We start from the raw sequence: 22,395 nt of genomic DNA on the forward strand, positions 1-22,395 counted from the left end.
TGAAGCAAAAGCCTTCCCGCCAGGTATTTACGTTGATTTTATTGGCTGTTGAAGCGTTTTTCTTGTGTTGTGATGGACGCGGAAATAGAAATACAGTAAGCATGGCTGCCGATGGCTACGCGTGATTTAATATCAATATAAATCTCAATTAAATTGCTCAAAACTTTTTTTTTCATTACATAATTATTACAATGCAGTCATGTAACTTAAGGGGCTATTAACCAGCACGATGGATCCCACAGCAGCCGAAACACCTACCATAGCTTACAAAGTTTTCACGTTTGAAGACAAGGAAAACACACAGGAGTCCCTTTCTGTTTCCATACCTGAGGTGTGTTTGAGTTTTGAAATATATTATTATACTTAAGATAAAGCAGCTTTCAATAGACTGCTGTGTGAGAGTATCTTTACATTACAATATAAATCAGCCACCATCCTGCTGCTGTGTTGTGCTTTCATAGAATCACGCTGCTAATGCCTGAAAAATATGTTAATTTAAAAGAACAGTGTGTAAATTAATGGTATTAGCCAATTAGAAGAACAAACATAATTCCTACACGATACTTTGGAAACATTCCCTCAATTCGGCGTACATACAGTCGTAATATGTGTAAAATTTAAGCTTAGATAACTGACATGCCTCTTACCATTGACACGTGACTAATTTAAATGAACTATGGGTGTATAATTGCTTTGTACATGCTACAACAACGAGCACATTTCGATATGTTAGACTCATGTCTTTAATTCAGCATACATCCACCACCAAAAACTGTATTTATCTAACTAAGATTTGGACTCGACCTGAAAAGGGTGGAGTGCCCCCTCCAGATCAGGGATGAGATCCTGCCCCAAGTGGAGGAGTTTAAGTACCTCGGGGTCTTGTTCACGAGTGAGATCGACAGGCGGATCGGTGCAGTGTCTGCAGTAATGTGGACTCTGCACCGATCTGTCGTGGTGAAGAGGGAACTGAGCTGAAAGGCAAAGCTCTCGATTTACTGGTCGATCTTCGTTCCTACTCTCACCTATGGTCATGAGCTTTGGGTAGAGACCGAAGGAACAAGATCGCGGGTACAAGCGGCCGAAATGAGCTTCCTCCGTAGGGTGGCTGGGCTCTCCCTTAGAGATAGGGCGAGAAGCTCGGTCATCCGGGAGGAGCTCGGAGTAAAGCTCCAGGACGGCTCCCAGGTGAGGTGTTCAGGGTACGTCCCACTGGTAGGAGGCCCCGGGGAAGACCCAGGACACGCTGGAGAGATTATGTCTCTCAGCTGGCCTGGGAACACCTCGGGATCTCCCGGGAAGAGCTGGACAAAGTGGCCGGGGAGAGGGAAGTCCGGGCTTCCCTACTTAGGCTGCTGTACCCGCGACCCAACCCTGGATAAGCGGAAGAAAATGGATGGATGGATGGATAAGATTTGGACTAATATAATTAGATTATCTCTACACTATACACTAGTTATGTATTGTTATCACCCACAAATTGGACTGTTCTTTATTTGTCAAAGGAGAGGTGTGGCTGTGGTGTGACTGTTGTTTTTCTTCATTTTTTTGCTTAATTTCCTCAATGCAACAAATATTTGTTCTTGAGCCTCCCCAAATTACTTCTGGAAAATGCATGATTCTCCCTGTGCTATAAATTAATTATTAGATTTTTAAAAACGTACCTTTTGATGTTTGAAAGTTAAAAATGAAATCCTTGGGTTGAAAAAAATGACTTGGTTTTTCCACTCTTGTCTTACATGCTAGTTAGTTAGTGCAAACGTCTTTTTTTGTTTGTTTGTTTTGGCGAAATTTGAATTGAGATGCAGAAAAGATATCACTATCACTAGTTTTGGTTGAGATTTTTTTTCTGATGGAAGCATCCATTGCACATGACGTGCCCAAGGATCATAGGGAATTTGAAAATCCAAATATAATTTCTGTCTCCACAGTCTCTGGATATGACAAATGGTGTAATTTTGGTGACTTTTTAAAGAAAATATTCCCTCTAATTCCACCAGGCATTTTTTTAAAATCAGAGCTAAAATAAATACAAAATACAGCCATTTAAAGTTGTATCCCCCTCTGCTAAGGCAAAAATAATAAAACATAGTTCCCTCCCTGGTGCTTAAAAAAATTTGACCCACCCTCTCTTTGTACCACCCCTTCCCCTTTTATAATAACGAACAGTCCCTTACTGTGATCCTCACTCTTAGGTTCTGGATCCACAATATGGGATGTATGTGTGGCCCTGTGCTGTGGTGCTGGCTCAGTATCTGTGGACACAAAGAGCAGAGCTGAGAAACAAGACAGTGCTGGAGGTGAGAAGAAAAAAATCGTTTTACAATTTGGATCTTAACTGCTATAAACTTTCTGATGTCTGTCTCTGCACAGCTTGGTGCAGGTGTGAGTCTTCCAGGTGTGGTGGCTGCCAGGTGTGGCGCAAAGGTGATCCTGTCGGACAGTGCAAAGACTCCTCTGTGTCTGGAGAACTGCAGGCGCAGCTGTGAAGCCAACAGCCTCCCTACTGTGGCGGTGCTGGGTCTCACCTGGGGGGAAGTCTCACCTGATCTGGTTCTGCTTCCGGCACTGGACATCATTTTGGGATCAGACGTCTTCTACGAGCCACAGGGTTGGTTCCTGTGTCCACATAAATATGGCCTCATAGTATATGTTTGAAACCTGAGTGACTGAGCATTTTTAAACCTGTTTCAGATTTTGAAGATGTCCTCCTGACCGTTGTTTTTCTTCTAAGAAAGAACCCCACAGCTCAGTTCTGGACCACATACCAGGAGAGAAGGTGCCAAAAAAGAATATCACACTTTTTCAGATACTTTTTAAATAAGTCCTATACTTAAGTACAAATTTCAGGTACTTATATGTTACTTGACTCTTCTTGTGCCACTTTTCATGTCACTTCTTTGATCCGACACCTTTAGTTACTTTACAAATTCCGATTTCTGCACACAAAACATATGAAGAGTTTATAAAATATGACTTGTGTTTAGTAACCCTTTAAAACCATGGACTGACATCAGCTGAGCAAACATATTGCAAAGCAAATTGGTTTGCTTTTATTCAATTAGCTTTTTATAAATTTTACGAAAAAAATATTTTTTGTTAAAATAATATATTCAAAAGTATGGTACAGAATAAAAATGTATAAATGTATTTTTATCACTTTTTTCCTGGGTCATTTTCTCATTTGTTTTTGTTTTTTACTTTTGTGTTTTTGCTTATTTTCAGGTAATTTCAACTAATCTTTTAAAAAAGAATTTCTTAGTTGTTTTTCTTAAGTTTCACTTTGCCTTTGCCTTGTATTGTTTTCATAGAAATCAAATCAATTTTCTCTGTTTTCAAAGGGTTTAAATACAGCTAAAATTATTAGTCCTTTAATCGATTTTTTTAAAGTTTTTTTTTTACCCTGAAATGTGTGGTTTGTATCACTGCCTCAGTTTTAACCTTACTCCTCCTCCTCCTCCTCCTCTCCCAGTGCTGATTGGTCGATCGAGGCGCTGCTCCACAGATGGAAGCTGAACTGTGTCGACGTTCAGCTGGAAACATTTGATGCAGATAAAGCAGCGTTGGCTGGATCGACACTTCCAGGAAACAAAAGCATTCTCATGATGATCATCACACTGAAGACAGAAGATGTTAGTCTGTAAATGTTTTCAAGATGTTGGTCACATCATCCAGTCGAGTCTATTTCACATTGAACTCAGGATAAACTAGCTGTGTCAACAGTGTTAAACTCTTGGGACTGAATACAGGAATAAAAGAAAATGCCGTGCCAGAAAGTTGAGAGCAACATTAGGACAATAAACATGTAGGCATGTAGTTCTGAAGAAAAGTCACATATTACACATGTAATAAAAGGCTTTTGAAAAAAAATCTATTGAAGTGTTTTTTTCATTGAAGTTGAAAATGTTAAGAAATAAAAACCTGCAGCTCCAAATATTATTTTAAAAACTAATAGTTCAGGTTTTGCTCACATTTGTATCTGTAACATTAACTCTTTGAAACCCGAGCCTTACATTGGCTTGATTCCTTAATAAAAACATGGAAAGAAGGACATGATTAACTCAAGAAAAAAAAACATTTCAAAATTTAGCACTAAAAAGACACAAACAACAAAGTCAAACAACAAAAACAAACAAGTAAATAACCTGAAAATAGATTTATGTAACACTGTTTTAAATATGTAATTAAATCTATTTCTGGGCATTTCCCCAAGCTTTTCGAAAATTGTAACATTATTATAAATACTATAATAACTTTTTCAGCACCTTTTTCAGGCCATTTACTTGTTTGTTTTTGACTCTCTTTTTAATGCATTTTTTGAGGTAATTTTGTTGTACTTTTAAAACGTATTTCCTGCAAATATCGGTATATTTCTTCTTAAGTTGCTCATTGCCGTCTTCCCATGTTTTTGATAGAAATAAAGTCAAATTGTGCCAGCCTCAAAGGGTTAAGATAATCTCGAAATGGTAATAAATAGTGTATTTTCTCCTGTGACCACCAGAGGGCAGCATGTCATTACACAACTGCTCACATATCAACTCTCATTACTATAGCTGTGTACCAATTCAGGATGTGCATCCTGCAGAGGCCACTTGTAGACCGCATCAGCAGTTGTGAAACGGGACGGTCTAGCCATCGGAGGATTTCCTGGTTGCGTCACCAGATGTTCCCACCCTTACCCCCACGCCACAGTTGATTTCCACTGTCAAGCCTCCTGCTTACATAGTTGTCTTCTCAAGAAAAGTTACAAACCAGAAAGATGTTATTGAAGCTTGATGTGTAAGGTCACTGTTGAACGTCACCATGTGACAAATTTGGAGTGAGAATGTAGTGCAAAAAAATGTCACTCTCAGGTTAATCTTTTTTTTTTTTGATGAATAAATAAACACGTTCTGTTAGTCATTAGATTAAAAACACCAGTAACTGGAAACAGAGCACATAGAACAGTGGTGGCTATCCAGTGGTTCCCAACATAAGACTCTGGCTCTTTCAAGGGGTCACCAGATAAATCTGAGGGGTGTAAAGATGATTTTATGGGAGAGAGTGGAAGAAGAACAATCTAAGATGATTTACAAATCTGTTCTCAGTTATTGCACTTTCCCTTATCTTTGTTTTAAGTGAATTATTGGATCATTTTAACAGTCACACACCCTGTGTGATTTAATGACCTCTGTCAACAGTGGTGTAGATTTATGCACTTTCAGCTGGTCAGTCTGTTTTTGGAAGGATATCTCAAATCATTCTGAGTCAGGGCCAGGTCAGCGCCTGACATTCTGCTGATTCCTGTTATCTATCTCTAACCATTACTGATTACTGACAACAACAATGTGTTTACAAGAGTCCGTTTATTTGATAATGTCGGTCAGCTGGCAGCAGATGACGAGCTGAGTGGTTAGATTAAGTAACATTTGTGCAAAGAGCATCAGGGAAGGTATGTCGAAAACTGCCCTTGTTTTCCATTTTCACAAATGACCCACCATTTATTTTGCATTGTAACAGCACTGCAGTGTATGCAGATGACTCCCTCATATACATCTTGAGTGAGGTTCAAAGCAGTGACACTGGAAAGAAATCTGGATTGGTATTGCTGAAAGAAACTCACTCCATACAATGTTAAATGCCAAACAAATTGAATGATTTTTGCAATAATTTCAAATGAGCACTTATTAAGAATACTTCAGCTCCATTTCATAGCATTTGACAAGATTGTCCTGAGGTTACAGATAAGTTGAAGTTAATTTCAGTGTTGCCATATTTGATTAAAAGTACAGATATCTCACCAGAAAATGACTTTGGTAGACATTAAAGTCACTTATTAGAATAGCACTTAAGTAGAAATCTTAAAATATCTGATATTTACAGTACTTAAGTATCAAAAAGTGATTTTATTGAAAATAAAAGTACAAGTGAATGCTGGTAATGAAAAAGAAAATCAAGCTATTGTTCCATTGTAACACTGTTATTTTGATATAGCACTGGCTGTCAAACATGGTTCTTGACGTGTTTGTGGGCACAACTCCCCATTAATAGATAAAACTGGGACTTTCCCACTGTAATTATGCAACAGTTCAATTCCTGCCACTATCTACCCCACCGACTCCCCATGGACACATCATACCAACTCAACATCATTTAAATCCTGAGCTAATAGTTCAAGTAGTTCTTACTGTTTTTATGCTGTACTGAATGATGAGGCCAACTGGGGTGGTTACTGTTCTTTATTGTTGGTAAAAAATGTAATTCTGTAGCCAGACACAATGAAACACAACTAGTGTTTGACAAGATACAACACAACATTTGATCTGGAGCCATGCATCAATGCGTCAAACAGTGATCATTTTGGGGATGATACAGCTGAACATCAAATCTGTTAACAAACTTTTTACAAACATCAAACTTTTCACCCAAACTGAAACATGACTTACCGAACATACTGAACTCGTACAACTTTAATATATACATATCTACAAACAAGTCCTGTTTGTTTTGCGGTAAAATTGGCTGTGTTTAATTCCAAAATATTTAATCGATGTGAATCAGGTGTATCCAAAAACTGTGTTGTTTTTTTTTCAGTTGTGTAGGCTTTCGGTCTTTTGGAGGAAAAAATGTCTCTTTTACGAATGTGTCTATGTCTTATCATTTTTGGAAACTACAACTACAGCTCTTCATTTGCTCAGGCTAGTCTGCTCTGAGTCCGGTTTGATTGCCTGCAGCCTGAATAAATCAAGTGCCCACACCTGTAATGGCACAGTAACCTCTGCCTTAAGGCTCATTTCTTCTTGACATTACATACCTATAAGGACACAGATGAAGCCCTCTGTCCCAGGGCACAAAAATATGCCACCCAGGAAGTGTCGATGCGTCATTATAATGACACGGAGGGCATCCTTAAGCTTCTGTATGAGACGCACCAGACCTTTAATCAACTCCATTTATCCATTAACATATTTCTGTATTTCTGTTGCCACAATTAGCCAGAAAACTAGGCTGTTATGCTATGTTCACAATACGAGCAACAACGCAACATCGCGATCAGCTAAATTAAAACCAAGCAACAGTTAAAGTGGGGTTAAAACGGTCATTAACATACTCGTTGTGTCTAGCACGCCACAAAGCACCTTAACTTAACACAATTTAAAGTGTGTATTTTGTTTAAAAAAATATTTTTGATATATTTTTGATAATATTTATTTTTGAAATATCTGAGCCCCATTTCTACATCATATTTTACTGCCCGATTGCACACTCCCGTGTGCATCGTAAAGCAATTAAAACTCGAAAATAGGAACAAAAACATTTGATTGGTTGTGGATTCAGTGCGTCTTTGGAGCTCTGAAAAAGTTGAGGCCAGCTGAAATTTGACTGTTAACTGTCTGCAGCTGCAAGTGTCAATTTGTATCTACATGTCACCAGCTTTCATTGTAAATGAGCTGTAGCCTTTAGCCGTGTCGTTCGTGGTGTGAACGCAACATTAGAGATAAAAATGACCAGACACAATCCAATACTATTATACAATATATCATCCAAAGTCTCCACCAGAATACTATCAGATAATCTGAGTAGATAAAGTCCAAAAACGGCTGATAAATCTCTAAGTAATTAACTTTATCAACATTTAATCATCTTTCAATATTTGTAAGATAATGAGACAGTCGTCCTAATAGATTTTTATTTGATTTATGTAAATTGTACAGTGGGAAGTTTCTGCAATAAATGGGAGACTTTTCTTCCATTAGGGTGTATTTTATATTTCCTATTTCACTTGGAGCAATTTGAGGGTTAATGGAAATCTGCCTAAACTCCTGGTGTCTGTAAAGAAATACTTTTAAGTGTGATTTAACTCCTTGAAATCTGGATCGACATTGATTTTCTTGCGCCGTGTTGACATGGCTCTCACAAGTCATTTAACCCTTGAAACCTAATCAAATTAGTTTGATTTCTCTTTGAAACATGAGGAAAAGGCAATGAGCAACCTGGGAAGGAATGTCCCATAAACTGCAAGAAATTAGTAAGAAACTGACAAGAAAGTGACCTGAAAGTAAATTTGAAAAATGAAAAATTCTAGGGAAAAATGTCCAGAAAACTACGTTTGTTTGTTTGTTTGTTTATCTTCTTTTTTTCTTGTTAGTTTATTTTACTGATTTCCTGCAAATTTTGGGGCCACGTCATATTTTTTCAAAGAAGGCAATCCAACTTGCTCATGTTTTAAAGGATTGATGATACTGCAATTTTTTTTTGAAGGTTACTATTAATTTGGAAAGCCTGATAACCTGCTCCATAGGGTTATTTGATAAAATCATGTACACATACAGACACACACACACACACACACACACACACACACACACACACACACACACACACACTATTTACTGCCTCTGACATTGACCCACACCCCCTCAGAAGAATCCCGAAAATTCACTGCATCACACATCTCTTATGCTTAATGCGTTCCATGGCAACTATCCCAGCAGCTCCCATTGCACCTCCCACCACAGCTCCTCCTGTTGTTCCTGCTGTGGCTCCTAATGCACCCCCAGCAAAGTAAGATAGCCCTCCTCCAAGAGCTGCTCCAGCCAGACTAGACGCAGCCACAGAGAGGGAGATTTTCTTCCTAACTTCAGCCTCTTTGTACATTTCAGTAGTGTAGTATTTTCCTTCGTTTTCCTTGACCATGCTGTTGATCTTCTCCAGAAGGTTTGTGACCTGTGATGGACTCTCGTCTGTGTTTTCAATCACGTGGCATCCCCCTTTGCATTCTTTTACAAAGGATTCAAGATAACTGTTACCCTTAATAAATTGTTCTATGGTTTGTTCTTGTCTGTTGAGTTCATCTCCATGGGTGAACAAAGCCATACTGTGACATAAAACACCTTTACCGAAAGTCTTCTTAATATTCTCCACCATGCCCTGTGCATATTCTGTATATCGTTCCATACCCAGCACAAACAGGAACACATGAGGACCAGGCTCAGTGTGTGAGAGACATTTCTTGATCTCCTTCATCACATCTTCGTCGTCTATTTCGGCGTGACACAGACCAGGAGTGTCGACAACAACCACGGTTTGTTGTCCAATCTTTACTTCTTCTCGCTGACACTCCTTTGTTTGTGTGTGTGTGTGTTTTCTGTCTGCATGTGTCTCCCTGTCCTCTGAGCACCTCAGGATGGTGTTCATGACTGAAGTCTTCCCGACTTGAACCATCCCAACGAGGACAATCCTCAGCTGCTCTGCTGGAAAATATTACACAGACACGTAAGTGGAGGAAGACGTAATCTGATCTTTCAAAGCAGTATAAGTACAAAATGTTTGCCTACACTTAAAATACTAACAGTAAAAGTACTCATTATGCAGAATGGCCGATTTCAGAAAAATATATATTATGAAATTGGATTATAATTGATGCATTAACCCTTTGAAACCTGAGCAAATTGGCTTCATTTCTTTCAAGGCAATGTGTAACAAAACAAGAAATGTCCCAAAAAAATTAGCAACAAATTAGTAAAAAGTAAAAGAAAATTACCTAGAAATGTGTAAGTCAAATTAATGAATGAATAAATATTTAAAAAAGAACACGGAAGTAAAAAAAAAAAAAAAAAGACAGGCAAACAAGACTTGGAATGAAAGTGCTTAAAAGTCTAATACTTATATATACACTTTGTTGAACAGTGAATAATTTTATTTATTTATTATTTTAAAAAAATCCAACCAATTTGCTCGGTACTCAAAAGTTTAAATGCCTGTCATGGTTTGGTAAAATACAGAAGTAATTTCTAGAGATGGACAAGATTTCAGATCTAGTCTAGTGCTGCTTTTGACATACGTGATCATACAATACTACTGGACAAAGGGGAAAACTGGGTTTGGTCTCAGGCACAGTAGTTGTTTAAATCTTGTCCTCAGGACAGGAACTATTTTGTCTCAGTTAGTAATTATGCATCTGAATGGACCAGCATGATGTGTGGGCTCTCCCAAGAGTCAATCCTAAGTCCTCTTATTAAACATAACATACTACCTTATACAGAATAACATAATACATTTGCAGATGACACCCAAATTTATCTTGCTATGTCACCAAGCAACCACAGTCCCATAGATTCTCTCTGCAAGGAAATAAAACACTGAGTGTGCTGAACTTTCTGCAGCTATATGTAGACAAAAGGGAGGTAATATCTTTGGTGCAAAATAAGAAAGCTTAGCACTCAACCCTGTGTGTAAAAACTAAAATGCAAGTCAGAAATCTTGGACTCAGAGTCAAAATTTTACAGCCATTTCAAAATAATCACAAAGCTAGGATTCAAGGATTCATGTCCAGGCAGGACCAAATCATCTATGCTTCAATTTCTAGCTGGTTAGATGTCTGTAATGGACCTTTCTCAGTATCCCCCCAAAAAAGCTCTCAGACAACTTCAGCTCATTTATCTCAGCAGTTCTCTGTGACACAGAGTGATGTTTATAAAATAGTAATAGTAATCTTGTTTAAATTAAATTTGAACCAAATTATTCTGGGAATTTGTTGGTATGTTAATGAATGATCACATATCCTCTATAGATGATTTCTTTTTAAACATTTAAAGATAAAGCCAATTGTTGAAACCTCAACCAATAAGCTGTTACTACATATATATACTACATATACTATTAACTATCTGTAGGCAGACCAACCAAATAAAGTGTTACACAAGGCTTTTGCTATATCTTCTTTTTCAGTCTTTGCTGTTTTTTTTTTAGAATTTCACAATTTGACACAAAGCTAAAACACAGGTCAAGTTTAAGTCAAAATATTCATTATTTGTTATGTCAAGTCATCAAGACAAGCAAAAATATACAGAAACTAAATGCATGCTGTGAAAGAGGTTATCACAACAAAGTGTAAAAACATCCATTGTTATTTTTATTATGATTAATATTGGTGTGGTTTTTGTATAACACTGTAAATGGGGTCTGTGCAGACTGTGAAATGACAGATGACATAATCTCATATTTGTATATAACTTACTGGATGTTCCACTAAAATCATAGAAATTAAATGTTAAACACAGTAAGACAACTGAAGGCTGACACACAACTTGCATAATGCATCTTACTTTTTGACTGCTTAATGTTGAAGAAAATAAATATTGTGCCCAAACCCAGACACTACCAAGAGTATTGATACTGTTAAAGAATATACTTACCAGGCAGCAGAGGCACTTCACTGGTCACCTCTTTCTTGGAAAGGTAGCTCATTTTTAATGTCTTGTCACTGTGGAAAGTCTTGTTCTGACTATTTTAATATCCATCTCATCATTATATTGTAGCCTGCTTCTAGTTCCCTCCCCTGAAACACACATCACCTGTTCCCAACCTACATCTGACCATTCACAGATCAGAAATACAAATGGAGCTGCAAGCAACCAATCAGGGGGCTGAGCAGAAGTGCATTAGGTGGACTACATTTCCACAGAGGACTTTTTACCTAGAGAAATTTGTCACTCAGCATTCACACATCAACCTGCAGTTTGGAGTATTATTGTTCTGGTCAACAGTAATTATTTATGAATCCAATAGATGTGATAAGTACTTCAAAATACCCCCCCAAAAATACAGTCGAATACCAAAACCCTGCAGTAAATCCTTTGTGAAGATTATCATACCCAACGTTTTGTTTTCCTTTAAATATTATTTTATTTAAATAGATAAGATCACAAATCACAATTACATAAAATGACACCTACCTAAAGTTTGACAAAGAAACCAATGATTTGTTGGGATCATTTAATGGCTCTGTGTTGGATGTTACCTGCTGCTATCGTGTTAGCTCATGCTAACCCAGTGTACGTTGAACTGACCATCACCAAGAGGAGAGAAGCTCTGGAGATGGCTGCAACAGAAAATCTGTCGATCCTGCAGGAGAGTCAAGCTAGTTTGGATCAAACCCCTGGTGCAAAACAATGTGCTCTCACTCTGAAGTCATTACATGGTGACATTCGGTCAATGACCTTCCATGTCACCCGATGACGTTTAAGTTATCCCTGCTGCTATGATGATGTGAACAAATGCACGTGGTGAGATGATGTCATGGTGGGATCTCACAACCTGTTACTGTGATGTCGACAAATGCATGTGTGGTGGGATGAAGTGGCACGGTCCCTATGTTAACACAACAGCACAGACTGTCACAATGGTTGGGATTAGACAAAAGAGGCACATAGTAAGGAGTAGAAAATCGGTCACACACACACATCCACAGGTGACGCAAACTCTGGACTCCCATACGAAAGTCAGTTGTTTGTGGGACCTATCCACCCGCCCACCCACCTGCCTGCTCTTTAGCGCTCCTTATAGTACATGGTTACCCAACCCGTTCTTTGTATGAACTCAGAACATCATAGCTTGATGTGGCAAAGATACCTGAAATGTGATGGGTTGACATGAACGTTCACTGACTGTCCGTCACATGACTTCGGAGTGAGCTGGGGTTGCACAAAAAGGATTGACTGCAGGTATTGTTTGACTGGAGAAATCTAAGCTAAAATCTGTGTAATTACCAATGATTGCCTTATATAATGTCTGTTATACTGATTTTAAACCCATTTATGTCCTTATGCTATACTAGGTATGTTTAGTAAAAGCTCTTTAGATATTTTAGAAACATGAAGATAGAAACATGAAACTGTCTGTGTTAAGTGTCAGTGTACTTTTTTGTTTACTTCGATAGAACAGCACATGCATATTATCTGCTAGCTAACTCTGGTGCAATAACTTTTAATTGTGCACTGTCTAAATAAGTAAGATGTTTCGATAATACTTCGTCAAATTGTTTCCATTAAAAGTATGCTGGATTAGCTAATAAAACCCCCGCCCTCTTAGAGGTTTTGAATGAAATGGATAATTCTCTCTTTTTTATTGTTAAAAATTAATGTAAAAGTCACATTTTCATATATTTGATGACAAAAAGGGACATATGCAGTTTTAACTCTAGGCTAACACCAGTGTGTTGAGTGTTATAAACAGAGTGCAATGAGCAGCAGGAAAGATATCAGTCCTCCGCGGTGACTGCCAATGCTTAATCTGAAATATGATCTATATTCCCACTTCCTGACAGTACACTGTATAAATATATAAGGTGGCACAGCTTGAAAAAATTAACAAATAATGAGCAGTTTGCTTTTTTGACATTATTCAATTTTCAGAACAATTACTGCCCAAGACTAATATTTCACATTTCCATTATCTGACACAGTGTGCTCATAATTTAAAATGTAAGTTTGCAGAACTTTTTTTAAAAATTCTAACCAAACATTTAAGCAGGCTCAAATAATTTACTTATCTCTGGTCAAGTTGGCCCAACTTTTCTACAAGTAGAAAGATTAAGACATCTGAACTGATTACTGTTTTTGTGTCAAGTAATTAGTTGTCTCTCGAGTTGTTGGTCCAACTTTTGAGTTAAATTAACTCTTAATCATTGTTTTCTCTGCAAGCCATTTGGCCTAACACAATACTACACACGCCCCAGCATTCTGGATCAACTGTTGAGTCTCTTTGGAGCAGCCCGATGAATGGGGCAGTGTCACTAATGTGTGACGTTTCAGATCAAAACCAACATTCTAATTGGCTTCAAGCAAAGTCGTTCAATAATACAGAACAATATAGTACAATAATGATCATCATAGAGACAGATTAGGAAGATTTCAATTTATTCATGATGCAAAATAGAGTATACAGACAATCCCAGTGATTAAAAGGAAAGCTCATCAAAAATAAATTCACTGATACATCACAAATCACCCATGTGGCATAAAAGGAAAAAGTCAACAATAATGCAGGATAATTTTTTGAAAAAAAAACCAATAATGTCAACATTATCATTTAATTGCAACCCAAGGTTATAAGATATGTATGTACAAAAAGCATTTAAAGAGTTGTCAATTGTCAAACCAATTACAGATGACAAAAGTCGTTAATAACATTAATATTCAACTGTATATTGACTACAGTCATGCAAAACTGTTGAAAACTCCCCTACAAAAACCTTTTATGGGGATGGAGGGTAGTTGTAGTAGTCCAGGGGGAAAAGTTCAGCCCACTCCCAAATAAAAAAAACAATAATCCGACACTATGAAAATGTGTGTCAAAATGCAGTTGATACATGGAGTGTTCACACTGTTGCTAACAACAGCTACATCAAACATGTCTTTGGTAAGTTTCAGGTTATTTTCTTTTTCAGGTTCATTCTTGTTCAATTCTTGTTCTCACTAAAGGATCCACAGCAGCAATACTCTGGACAGTATACGAGTTCTGAAACTATCCCCATTAAGGGACTGTAGAGTGCACAAGGACTGAGTCCTAAAACCTGGAAATGAGTTAGCATTTCAGCACTCCCAGGTCAATGGGTTTCTTGAATGGGTTTTTGAGTAGACACCTGAAATAAGGTCTGTGGTTAACACAGGCTGAAGAGATTACAGAGGTTATCTTCTGCAGTAATCCAAAATCCAATGGAAAAATCCCTTTAGCTTTTTGATGAGGAAACCAGGGGAAAGCCAACTTCCACTTTGGTGGAAAAAACCTTCCTTCGTGCACTCTATTTTACACTTGCACTTTGGTTCATTTAGTCCAGATCAAAAACTGATCTATTATTGTTTTTTAGTTCAGGGTGAGTTCATGTTCACACTGACTTTTTACCAATTAACCAAAAAGAGTAAACATAGAGTCATATAGACAAATGGAAGGTCACTGACAGATGATTTGACAGTTGGTGGTGATGTCATTTTGCATCATCAGTGCATCATAGCAATCCCTGTGAGGTCAGTCTGTACTTTAGGTCAATCTGAACTCAAACTCTGCTTGAGTTATTGTATTAGACGGCATTAATTTTAGCAAGTAAAGTGTACCTAATAAACTGGCAGGTGAGTTTTTGATAATGGATGTTTTACAAAAAGCTGAAATGCTCTATAAACCTCTTGACTTCTGTACTGGTAAGGCACTAAATGTACCTGAAGTCATTTTTAGTTTCTGATACTTTCTTGAGAAGACAAGATGTTCAATTTTACTATCTTTTCAGGAGAATCTCAATTAGGGCTTAAACAGTGAGAAATTACACCCTTGAATGTGGCTGTTGAATAATGCTCCATGTATCAACTGTCCACAAATCATTAATACAGCATTGTCTACATATTGAATTCATTTTGATTAGAGTGCATTGTTTAATATGCTGTCATTAAAAAATAAGAAAAATTAACAAAATGACTGTAAATTTGTACCCTTTCACCATTATGATTTTCCTATGTGATTTTATTATTATTTTTTTTTGGTTCAATAAGCTCTGACAGACTGTTCTCATCCCAAAGTTGTCAAATACCGTCACTTTTGCAGTAATTTTGCAGTAAGATTGTGTCTGCATGATATACATCTGGACAGTGGTGAGGATGCGGCCCGGCAGGAATGTTTGCAATTTTGTGATACGCTGGTAGATGGTGTCAGGTTGAAACACTGCTGGTAAGGACACAATAAAAGAAGCACAAACAAAAATAATACCTAGAGCATTATGTGTAGACATGGAAGTCCCCTGCAAAGCAGCATTGTGTGACGACATGGGATGAGAACAAGTTGGCTCGGATTACTGTTTTTTTAAAGTTTCAGGTGGCATCAATTTTAATGCCACATCTGTCACTTTTTCATAGAAAGTTTTCACAAATTTAAGTGCAGGAGAATCTTTTCCCAACACTATTTCTAGACCCTTGGAGAAAGCATCCTCCAAACACATTCTTCCTGCCTCTTTGGGATCACTTGCCAATTTTACCTCAGCACGTTGCATGATTTCATCTAAGGCTTTCATAGCCCCTTCAAACAATTCATTTTTGTAGTGTCCTCCATTTTTCAGGATCATGTTGTCGATCTTTTCCAGTAGGCCAGTAACTTGAGACTCATCCTCAGCCTCTCGGTTGTTGAAGACATGGTATGCCACACAGGACTCATTGATGAACTTTTTGAGGGCATCATGTTGCTCGATTTTTCCTTTTTCTTTTTCGTCTTTTCCATCCTCTCCTCTTGGCTCTCCATGAGTGAACAACACAATGGTATGACGTTTTGCATCTGGGAAGACTTTCTGGAAGTGGTCCAGCATGTCTTTATCATCTTTCCTGAAGGTACCCAGCTTGAGCACCAACAGTAACACATGAGGACCAGGTGCAATCAATGTGGTGCATTTAAGGATCGCCTTCATCAGCTCTTGATGATTTTTACAGGTGTGGAAGAGACCTGGAGTATCAACAACAGCCAGAGTTTTCCCATTAAACTCTTTTGTCATCATCTCACATTTTTCTGTTAGAGATGAACCAGATAGTTCAGTTTTAAAACATGGGCGCCGAAGGATAGTGTTTCCAGATTCGCTCTTCCCAACTCCGGTCCTTCCCCAGAGCAGAATCCTCACCACAGATTCCTCTGACTCTGAAGGAAAATTTTGAACAGATATGATTAATATTATGAAAAAAATGTACAAGCAATGGCCACACACACTTAACTAGTTGGAAAGTGAAGTGCACAATCACTTGTCGGAAAAAAAGTTTTCTCTCAGGTTTGTCATATTTAAGCCAGAATTTGCACATTTAAACATCAGTCCCAGACAAGTAAAAACTGCATTAACTGAAAACTATAATGACTATAAAGGGCCAACAACATCACAAATGTGTGTTTTGGTTGATGCACATACAATTCTGGGCAGGAATATTTTTGCTGTTCCACTGGGTTATCTATAATCTAAATTAAATGTGAATAAAGCCACAAAGTATGAATACACTCCTGATACAATATCATAGAGATGTTAAAATAGTGCTGGGAAAATCCTGTGTCATGTCTCTTCAGTATACCATGATCTGGCCGCCTAGATGATAAAGATGATAAAACTATTTAAATCAACATGAAAATAAATGTATACAAAGTTGTTAACACCAACAGGTACTGTTGTCCAACTATCGGAGAAAGTGCAGCAGCAAGTCTTGATGCACTCCACAGGCTAACAGGCTATCAAGTACTGAGTCTACTGTCTAACTCTGGGACATGACCAAATCTGGCAAGCCCCGAAGCTCCCCAATGGTCTCTTTGGTATTCTTTGACATTCAGGCTGCAATTTGGGATGTACAGGAAGTGTTTGGTATACACAAGAACTGGTATTAGCTGCAGCTGAGTTGAGTAGGCTATATGGATTTGTGATAAAAGGCTTCAGCACAAACCACATACAACAGTACAGTATTGGGTGGGTTTGTTGCACTGATAATGGTTGTAATGCTTCCACTGGTAGTTTGTTACATAAAAGCCAAGTACATAGAAGGTTTGTGTCAGACTCTGCAAGCTCATTGCTATTTCCTGAAGGCAGTACATGTTACTACAGTGCTGACTTGATAAGTATCAAAGCGAAAAGAACCAGTACAAAGTTTTGTTTGCTAAGCCCTTGTAAGAAAGTATTCATGCAGATGAGAAGGATCTAGGAACTGAAGTTTTGTGGGTTATAAGCATTATATCCTCAATGTGGACATTAATTCTTGTGATTGTACATTATCTTAAAGCTGCTTGTTCATGTCATATACTTCTGTATGCTGATGATACTGCTTTCTTTATGTCATAAATTTGCACCCATAGTTTCAAATGTTCTCTTTTAATCCTTAGCGCAAGTGGATTTTTTTGACCACTGATAGCAGGATATATCCTCTCCTCTGTAGAGATAAATTCATTATATTTAGGACTAAATCAATCTTTTGTTGTGGTTGGAGAATGTTTCATTACTGCAAAATAAATTACCAATTATCTGTTGTGTACACTATACAGGTATCTCTATGTAATGTGAGAATAGGATAATTCACATCATTAAATTCCTGGCATGACAAGATACTTCTTCATGATTAAACCTTGTTTCCCAGTGTGAAAGCAATGCAATTGTAATCAAACAGCCACATCATGATTTACTTATTTGCAAAAACTAAAATTAAAAAAAGGACCAAAAACTAGATGAGGGTAATTCAAACACTGGAAAGCTACACACAATTTAGCTCTTTTTAAAAAAAATGTAATTTTCCTTTTCAAGAATTAACCATACATGTACTTCATAAAATAGCTGTTTAATAGATTTTGTGCTTTTTTCTTTCTTTCTTTTTTTTGATTTATTGATTTTCAGGAAACTGTAGCAGCTTGAACATGCCAAGTAGTATATATATATATGATTATATTTACATGAATGAAATGTTTGTTGTGCAAAATTGTGTCTAAATCATTAAATAAATTCATTTAATTAAGTTATGAGTATAAACACAGTAGTTACTAGTTACTTGCAGTACTACAGGTCCTAGTATCGGCAACAGACTGCTGCACAGGCTGCAGTGGCACAGACTTAGGTGAAGATCATTCTCATCTACAGCTTGCAGTGATTGTTTTTAAGAAATCTTGTCAGCCGTTGTTTCACTAGTGGTGGAGAATATTGTATATTGTGCAAATACTCTGTTACAAGTAAGTGTCCTGGATTCAAAATCGAGTAAAAGTACATAAATATAAAGTACCAAAAGTTGAATTACTAAGATTCAGAATGATGCATTTCAGAAAAATATATATTATTTTATTGTATTGCAAGTATCGATGTTCTCGTTAATGTTGTATTTGGTAAAGGAGGAGCTCATTTTAATTAATTTATATAATACTGGGTAAGTTCTCTATATTAATACACCATAATTTATAATATAAATTTTGTGTCAATAATCTGAATCTGCCAAGGAACTTAAGTAAAAAAAATATATAGAGGAGTAAAGGTATGATATTTTCCTCTTATTAAGTGAAGTAGAAGTATAAAGTAGTGGAAAAGGATCTAAAGTAAAGTATCTTAAAATTGTACTGAACTGGAGTAAATGAGCTGAGTGAATATGCTTCATTTAAGTCATCAAGTTGAAAAACTTTGAAAATTTATTCACAGGCAACTGTAATTTAACACAATGTAATTATGGCAAATACAACCTATTGTTTGTATATTATATGACAATAGGACATATGATGGTTCAAAATCTGAATTTTGTAAGGAAACCATGTAATGTGTAATATCCGACAACAAACAAGCTCTCTGAAAGCTGTAAAATTACAAAAAAAAAAAGACTAAGAGAGTGGTCAGTCAATGAAAGTGGATGCTTAAATGTGATAATTGAACAGGTTTCTTTTAAATATCATTGTTAATGATACATAAAACCAGTAATCAGTAAGTAGTTATAAGAAGAAAAATGTTCTTGGTCTGCTGGTTTATCAAACACTACCCTGAGAGTTCTGTATGTAAAATATACTTACCAGGTGGAAGAAGTTTGCTGGCCATCTTAGGCTTGTAAAGGCAGTTGATCTGGGATGTCTTGTTGCTGTTGGCGTCTTAGTGTTGAATAGTTTGTCATTTCATCTTTATATATTATAAAGTCTGTGTAGTTCCCTCCCCTTGAACACATGTCATCTGTTACCTAGCTAGTTTGAGGAAAGAGAGCCAACCAGTCACAAGCCAGAAAAATGGAGCTGCAATCAGCAAATCAGGGTCCAAACAAAAGTACATCAAACAAAGTACATTTTGTGTTGTGTTTTTATTGGGTTTATATTTATTGTTCTGTTTAAGTTGTTTTTAAAGTATCATTTTTTAAATTTTTAAAAAATTTTATGCATTATTCTTTCTTGCATGTAACGATTCACATGTGGTATGTTTGCAACAGCATTCAGTTACCCTTATGTGGAATCCAGCCAGATTAACCAAGATCCTGTGTAAATGGGCTACCTTAAAAAATAAATAAATGAATAAATGTCTGTTGCTGCTGAAATTTGGGTAATCATGTACAGCTCTGATGTAAAGGGAATGCAGAGACACCTTTGCTGTGTGCAGAGGCAGCAACTGAGACAAAAAGCTTGACGGAAAGAAAAGATGGCCGATCTTGACCTGTCAGCCCCTGGTTGAGCCTGGTTCAGTCTTGATTTCAAAGAACTGTGAGTTGCAACGGGCCCTTTCTTGGACATATGGTACCAAACAACAACAACAACAACAAAACAAACAAACAAACAAACAAAAACTAAACAGGGACACAAAGCAGACCAGGTTAGGATGGCGTCAAGTTGAAATGCTGAGAGTAACAACATAACATAAGGAGCATGTGGGCGCTTGTACGGAGTGTGGCGGGGTTGGTGGATGGATCCAGCTTTGATGCAGGAGTCTAGTGTGCGCTCCCTGTCTAAATATGATGTTTTCTACATCTTACCATGTGCCTCCTTTCCCTAATCTGAACCATCTGGTGCAGCATGTGCTTTTGTTTACATCCCGGCTAGAGCCTGACCGATATGGGATTTTTGAAACCGATATCGATTTTATGGTGGAAAAATTCACCGATTACTGATATGGCCACCGATATAGGAATTTTTGAGCTGGAACAATTGTGCACTGATTTTGCATGGATATAACTCTACAAAAGTACTCTGAAGGCTGCTTTCTTAAACAACTTATATTCAACAATTTACTTATTGAACATTACACACAAATAAAAATAAAGAAGAAATAAAAAATAAACATCTGTATTTTATGTGTTCAGCATCAGTCCTCGCTGACCATTCAAATGAAGAACATAAAAATAAAATACACATCAGTACTGTGTGATCTTTGCTGACCATTTAGATAAAGAATAAATACAATAAAACAAATAGCTAAATAAACAACAGTAATGTTCAGTATCAGTCAATTGCTGACTATTTTAATAATGCCAGTCTATTTGGAGCAGGCTAAAAAACAAGCAGCTTCTGTGCATTTACACCTGCCAGGGAGGTCTTCTTGTCCTAACAAATATTCCCTATCTATCCTGTTGTCCGCCTGTCTCTGTCACAAACACGCACACACACGAGCACGCTTGGCACCACAGGGAAGAGGGGGAAGAGAGCCTGTCGACCGCTTACAGCGGTGTTCCGTGGCTACTAAGAACAGAGAGCATGGTAATAAATGACAGTATATTTCCTCCTTGTTCTCCGATGATCTAAATAAGTCGCTAAAGGTGCCTCTTGTTGCTTGTAAATATAACGCCACCCAGAGGGTCCAAAAAGCTGCTAAATAGCAATATAGTAGGCACATTAGTGGCCCTCCCCTTCTGTCACCCTGGGACCCCAGAACGTTAAAATGATGCGGCCATTGTTTATTAACTGAAAATTCTGTATTTCAATGTTACTGTGAACACACTCTCTAATTGACTGCTCCTCTGTCTGCTTTGCTGTGACGCTAGCTCTATGTGTCAAAGTGCCAAGAATAGTCTAAACAATGGAGTCTGAGCGCACTCTGCTGGACTAACTACATGATGAAACCATGTCTAAACCACTAAAGCATAATTTTCTGCATTATATGGTCCGTAAACAAAAGTTTTCTTATTGGTGCATATCGGTGAAAATATGTGTCAATACTGATATGCTACCAATATGTCTGTGAAACGCAAGTACCGGCCGATAATATCGGTAAACTGATATATATACTGATATATTGGTTGGGCTCTAATCCCAGCAGTGGTTGCAATTTGCTTGTGTTATCTAACCATAACCACACACACCGTAATCCCACCATGTACATTTGTTTACATTATAATAGCAGCATCTCGGAACATGAATAGCAGACTGTGAAAGATACCTAGAGCATAATATATAGACGTGGAAGTCCACTGTAAAGCAGCAACATGGGACAACTTGAGATGAGAACATGTTGGCTATTCTTACCAGCGTAACATTTCTCCATTGAGGCCCTCTCTTGAAAGAGACAGCCTTCAGCTTGGTGGGTCAGGCCTTAACACATTTTTCATTTAAGTAAAGCAAGTAAAAAATAGTCCATATCTTGAGTATGTTTAGTAACCAAGTTGGAGAAAGGTTATTAATCCTTATACAGTTCGGGTCAAGCTTGAAAATTTGCAAAATTCCTGAGATTTCACTGCATTATTATCATAACTTTAATTTCCATAATGTTACCTTGCAGTTAGAATGAAAGAGAATTGGACAATACCAGGAGTTCTGAAGAAAACTTGCTTTATCAGCAACAACTCAACTGCAGTCAGTAAGGCTCGTCATCCTCACCTCTCATTACCAAAACAAATCAAACCAACAATCCCAAATCCCATGCTGTGTGACCATAAAAATGTCAAAACAGAAAGTGACAAGGTTTTTCAGAAATGTGATCTTATAATTGAGATGAAATAGGACTAGACTTTGAAATGCATACATATTCAATTAATTAATTAACTTAATCATCATGACAGCACAGTTGTTTTATGTTCATTACTTTGAATAAAAACAGTAATGCAAAGGAATTTAAAGACAACAAACGCCTCTTTTACCATAGATTCCAATTACAGCAACTTTGAACTGGATGCAGGTAAGGTGGCTGGTATAATGGGT

The 22,395-nt window shown here is 37.3% G+C and overlaps 2 protein-coding genes across 3 annotated transcripts; one reads left to right on the forward strand and one right to left on the reverse strand.

Annotated features, from left to right (window-relative positions):
* The first annotated feature begins 85 nt into the window (after nucleotides 1–85).
* Nucleotides 86–3,866, forward strand: mettl23 (methyltransferase like 23). Of its 2 annotated transcripts, none has more exons than XM_042504576.1 (5): nucleotides 86–331; nucleotides 2,196–2,300; nucleotides 2,374–2,611; nucleotides 2,695–2,779; nucleotides 3,473–3,866. In XM_042504576.1, the coding sequence occupies exons 1-5, from the start codon at nucleotides 230–232 to the stop codon at nucleotides 3,642–3,644; spliced, it is 702 nt and encodes a 233-aa protein (XP_042360510.1). In that variant the 5' UTR covers nucleotides 86–229; the 3' UTR covers nucleotides 3,645–3,866. The 2 variants fall into 2 exon arrangements, with proteins under 2 accessions (XP_042360510.1, XP_042360511.1); XM_042504577.1 differs by lacking the exon at nucleotides 86–331 and adding an exon at nucleotides 1,116–1,188 and having other exon boundaries at nucleotides 3,473–3,865.
* Nucleotides 3,867–8,418: 4,552 nt separating this feature from the next.
* On the reverse strand, nucleotides 8,419–19,363 carry LOC121956201 (GTPase IMAP family member 4-like). The gene is made up of 4 exons (XM_042504336.1): nucleotides 19,297–19,363; nucleotides 15,782–16,428; nucleotides 11,178–11,262; nucleotides 8,419–9,233 (listed from the first exon to the last, which is right to left on the reverse strand). Exons 1-4 carry the CDS (start codon nucleotides 19,319–19,321, stop codon nucleotides 8,419–8,421), a joined length of 1,572 nt encoding a protein of 523 aa, XP_042360270.1. The 5' UTR covers nucleotides 19,322–19,363.
* Nucleotides 19,364–22,395: the final 3,032 nt, after the last annotated feature.

Source organism: Plectropomus leopardus, chromosome 17 (genome assembly GCF_008729295.1).
Source record: "Plectropomus leopardus isolate mb chromosome 17, YSFRI_Pleo_2.0, whole genome shotgun sequence".
NCBI classification, from domain to species: domain Eukaryota; kingdom Metazoa; phylum Chordata; class Actinopteri; order Perciformes; family Serranidae; genus Plectropomus; species Plectropomus leopardus.

Coding starts and splice junctions, on each gene's coding strand:
- mettl23 (XM_042504576.1), top strand. CDS start 230: ATGGATCCCACAGCAGCCGAAACACCTACCATAGCTTACAAAGTTTTC. Junction 332..2,195: donor TTTCTGTTTCCATACCTGAG/GTGTGTTTGAGT, acceptor CCTCACTCTTAG/GTTCTGGATCCACAATATGG. Junction 2,780..3,472: donor ACCACATACCAGGAGAGAAG/GTGCCAAAAAAG, acceptor CTCCTCTCCCAG/TGCTGATTGGTCGATCGAGG.
- LOC121956201 (XM_042504336.1), bottom strand. CDS start 19,321: ATGGCCAGCAAACTTCTTCCACCTG. Junction 16,429..19,296: donor CAGCAAACTTCTTCCACCTG/GTAAGTATATTT, acceptor ATTTTCCTTCAG/AGTCAGAGGAATCTGTGGTG. Junction 11,263..15,781: donor AAATCATGCAACGTGCTGAG/GTAAAATTGGCA, acceptor TAAAATAGTCAG/AACAAGACTTTCCACAGTGA.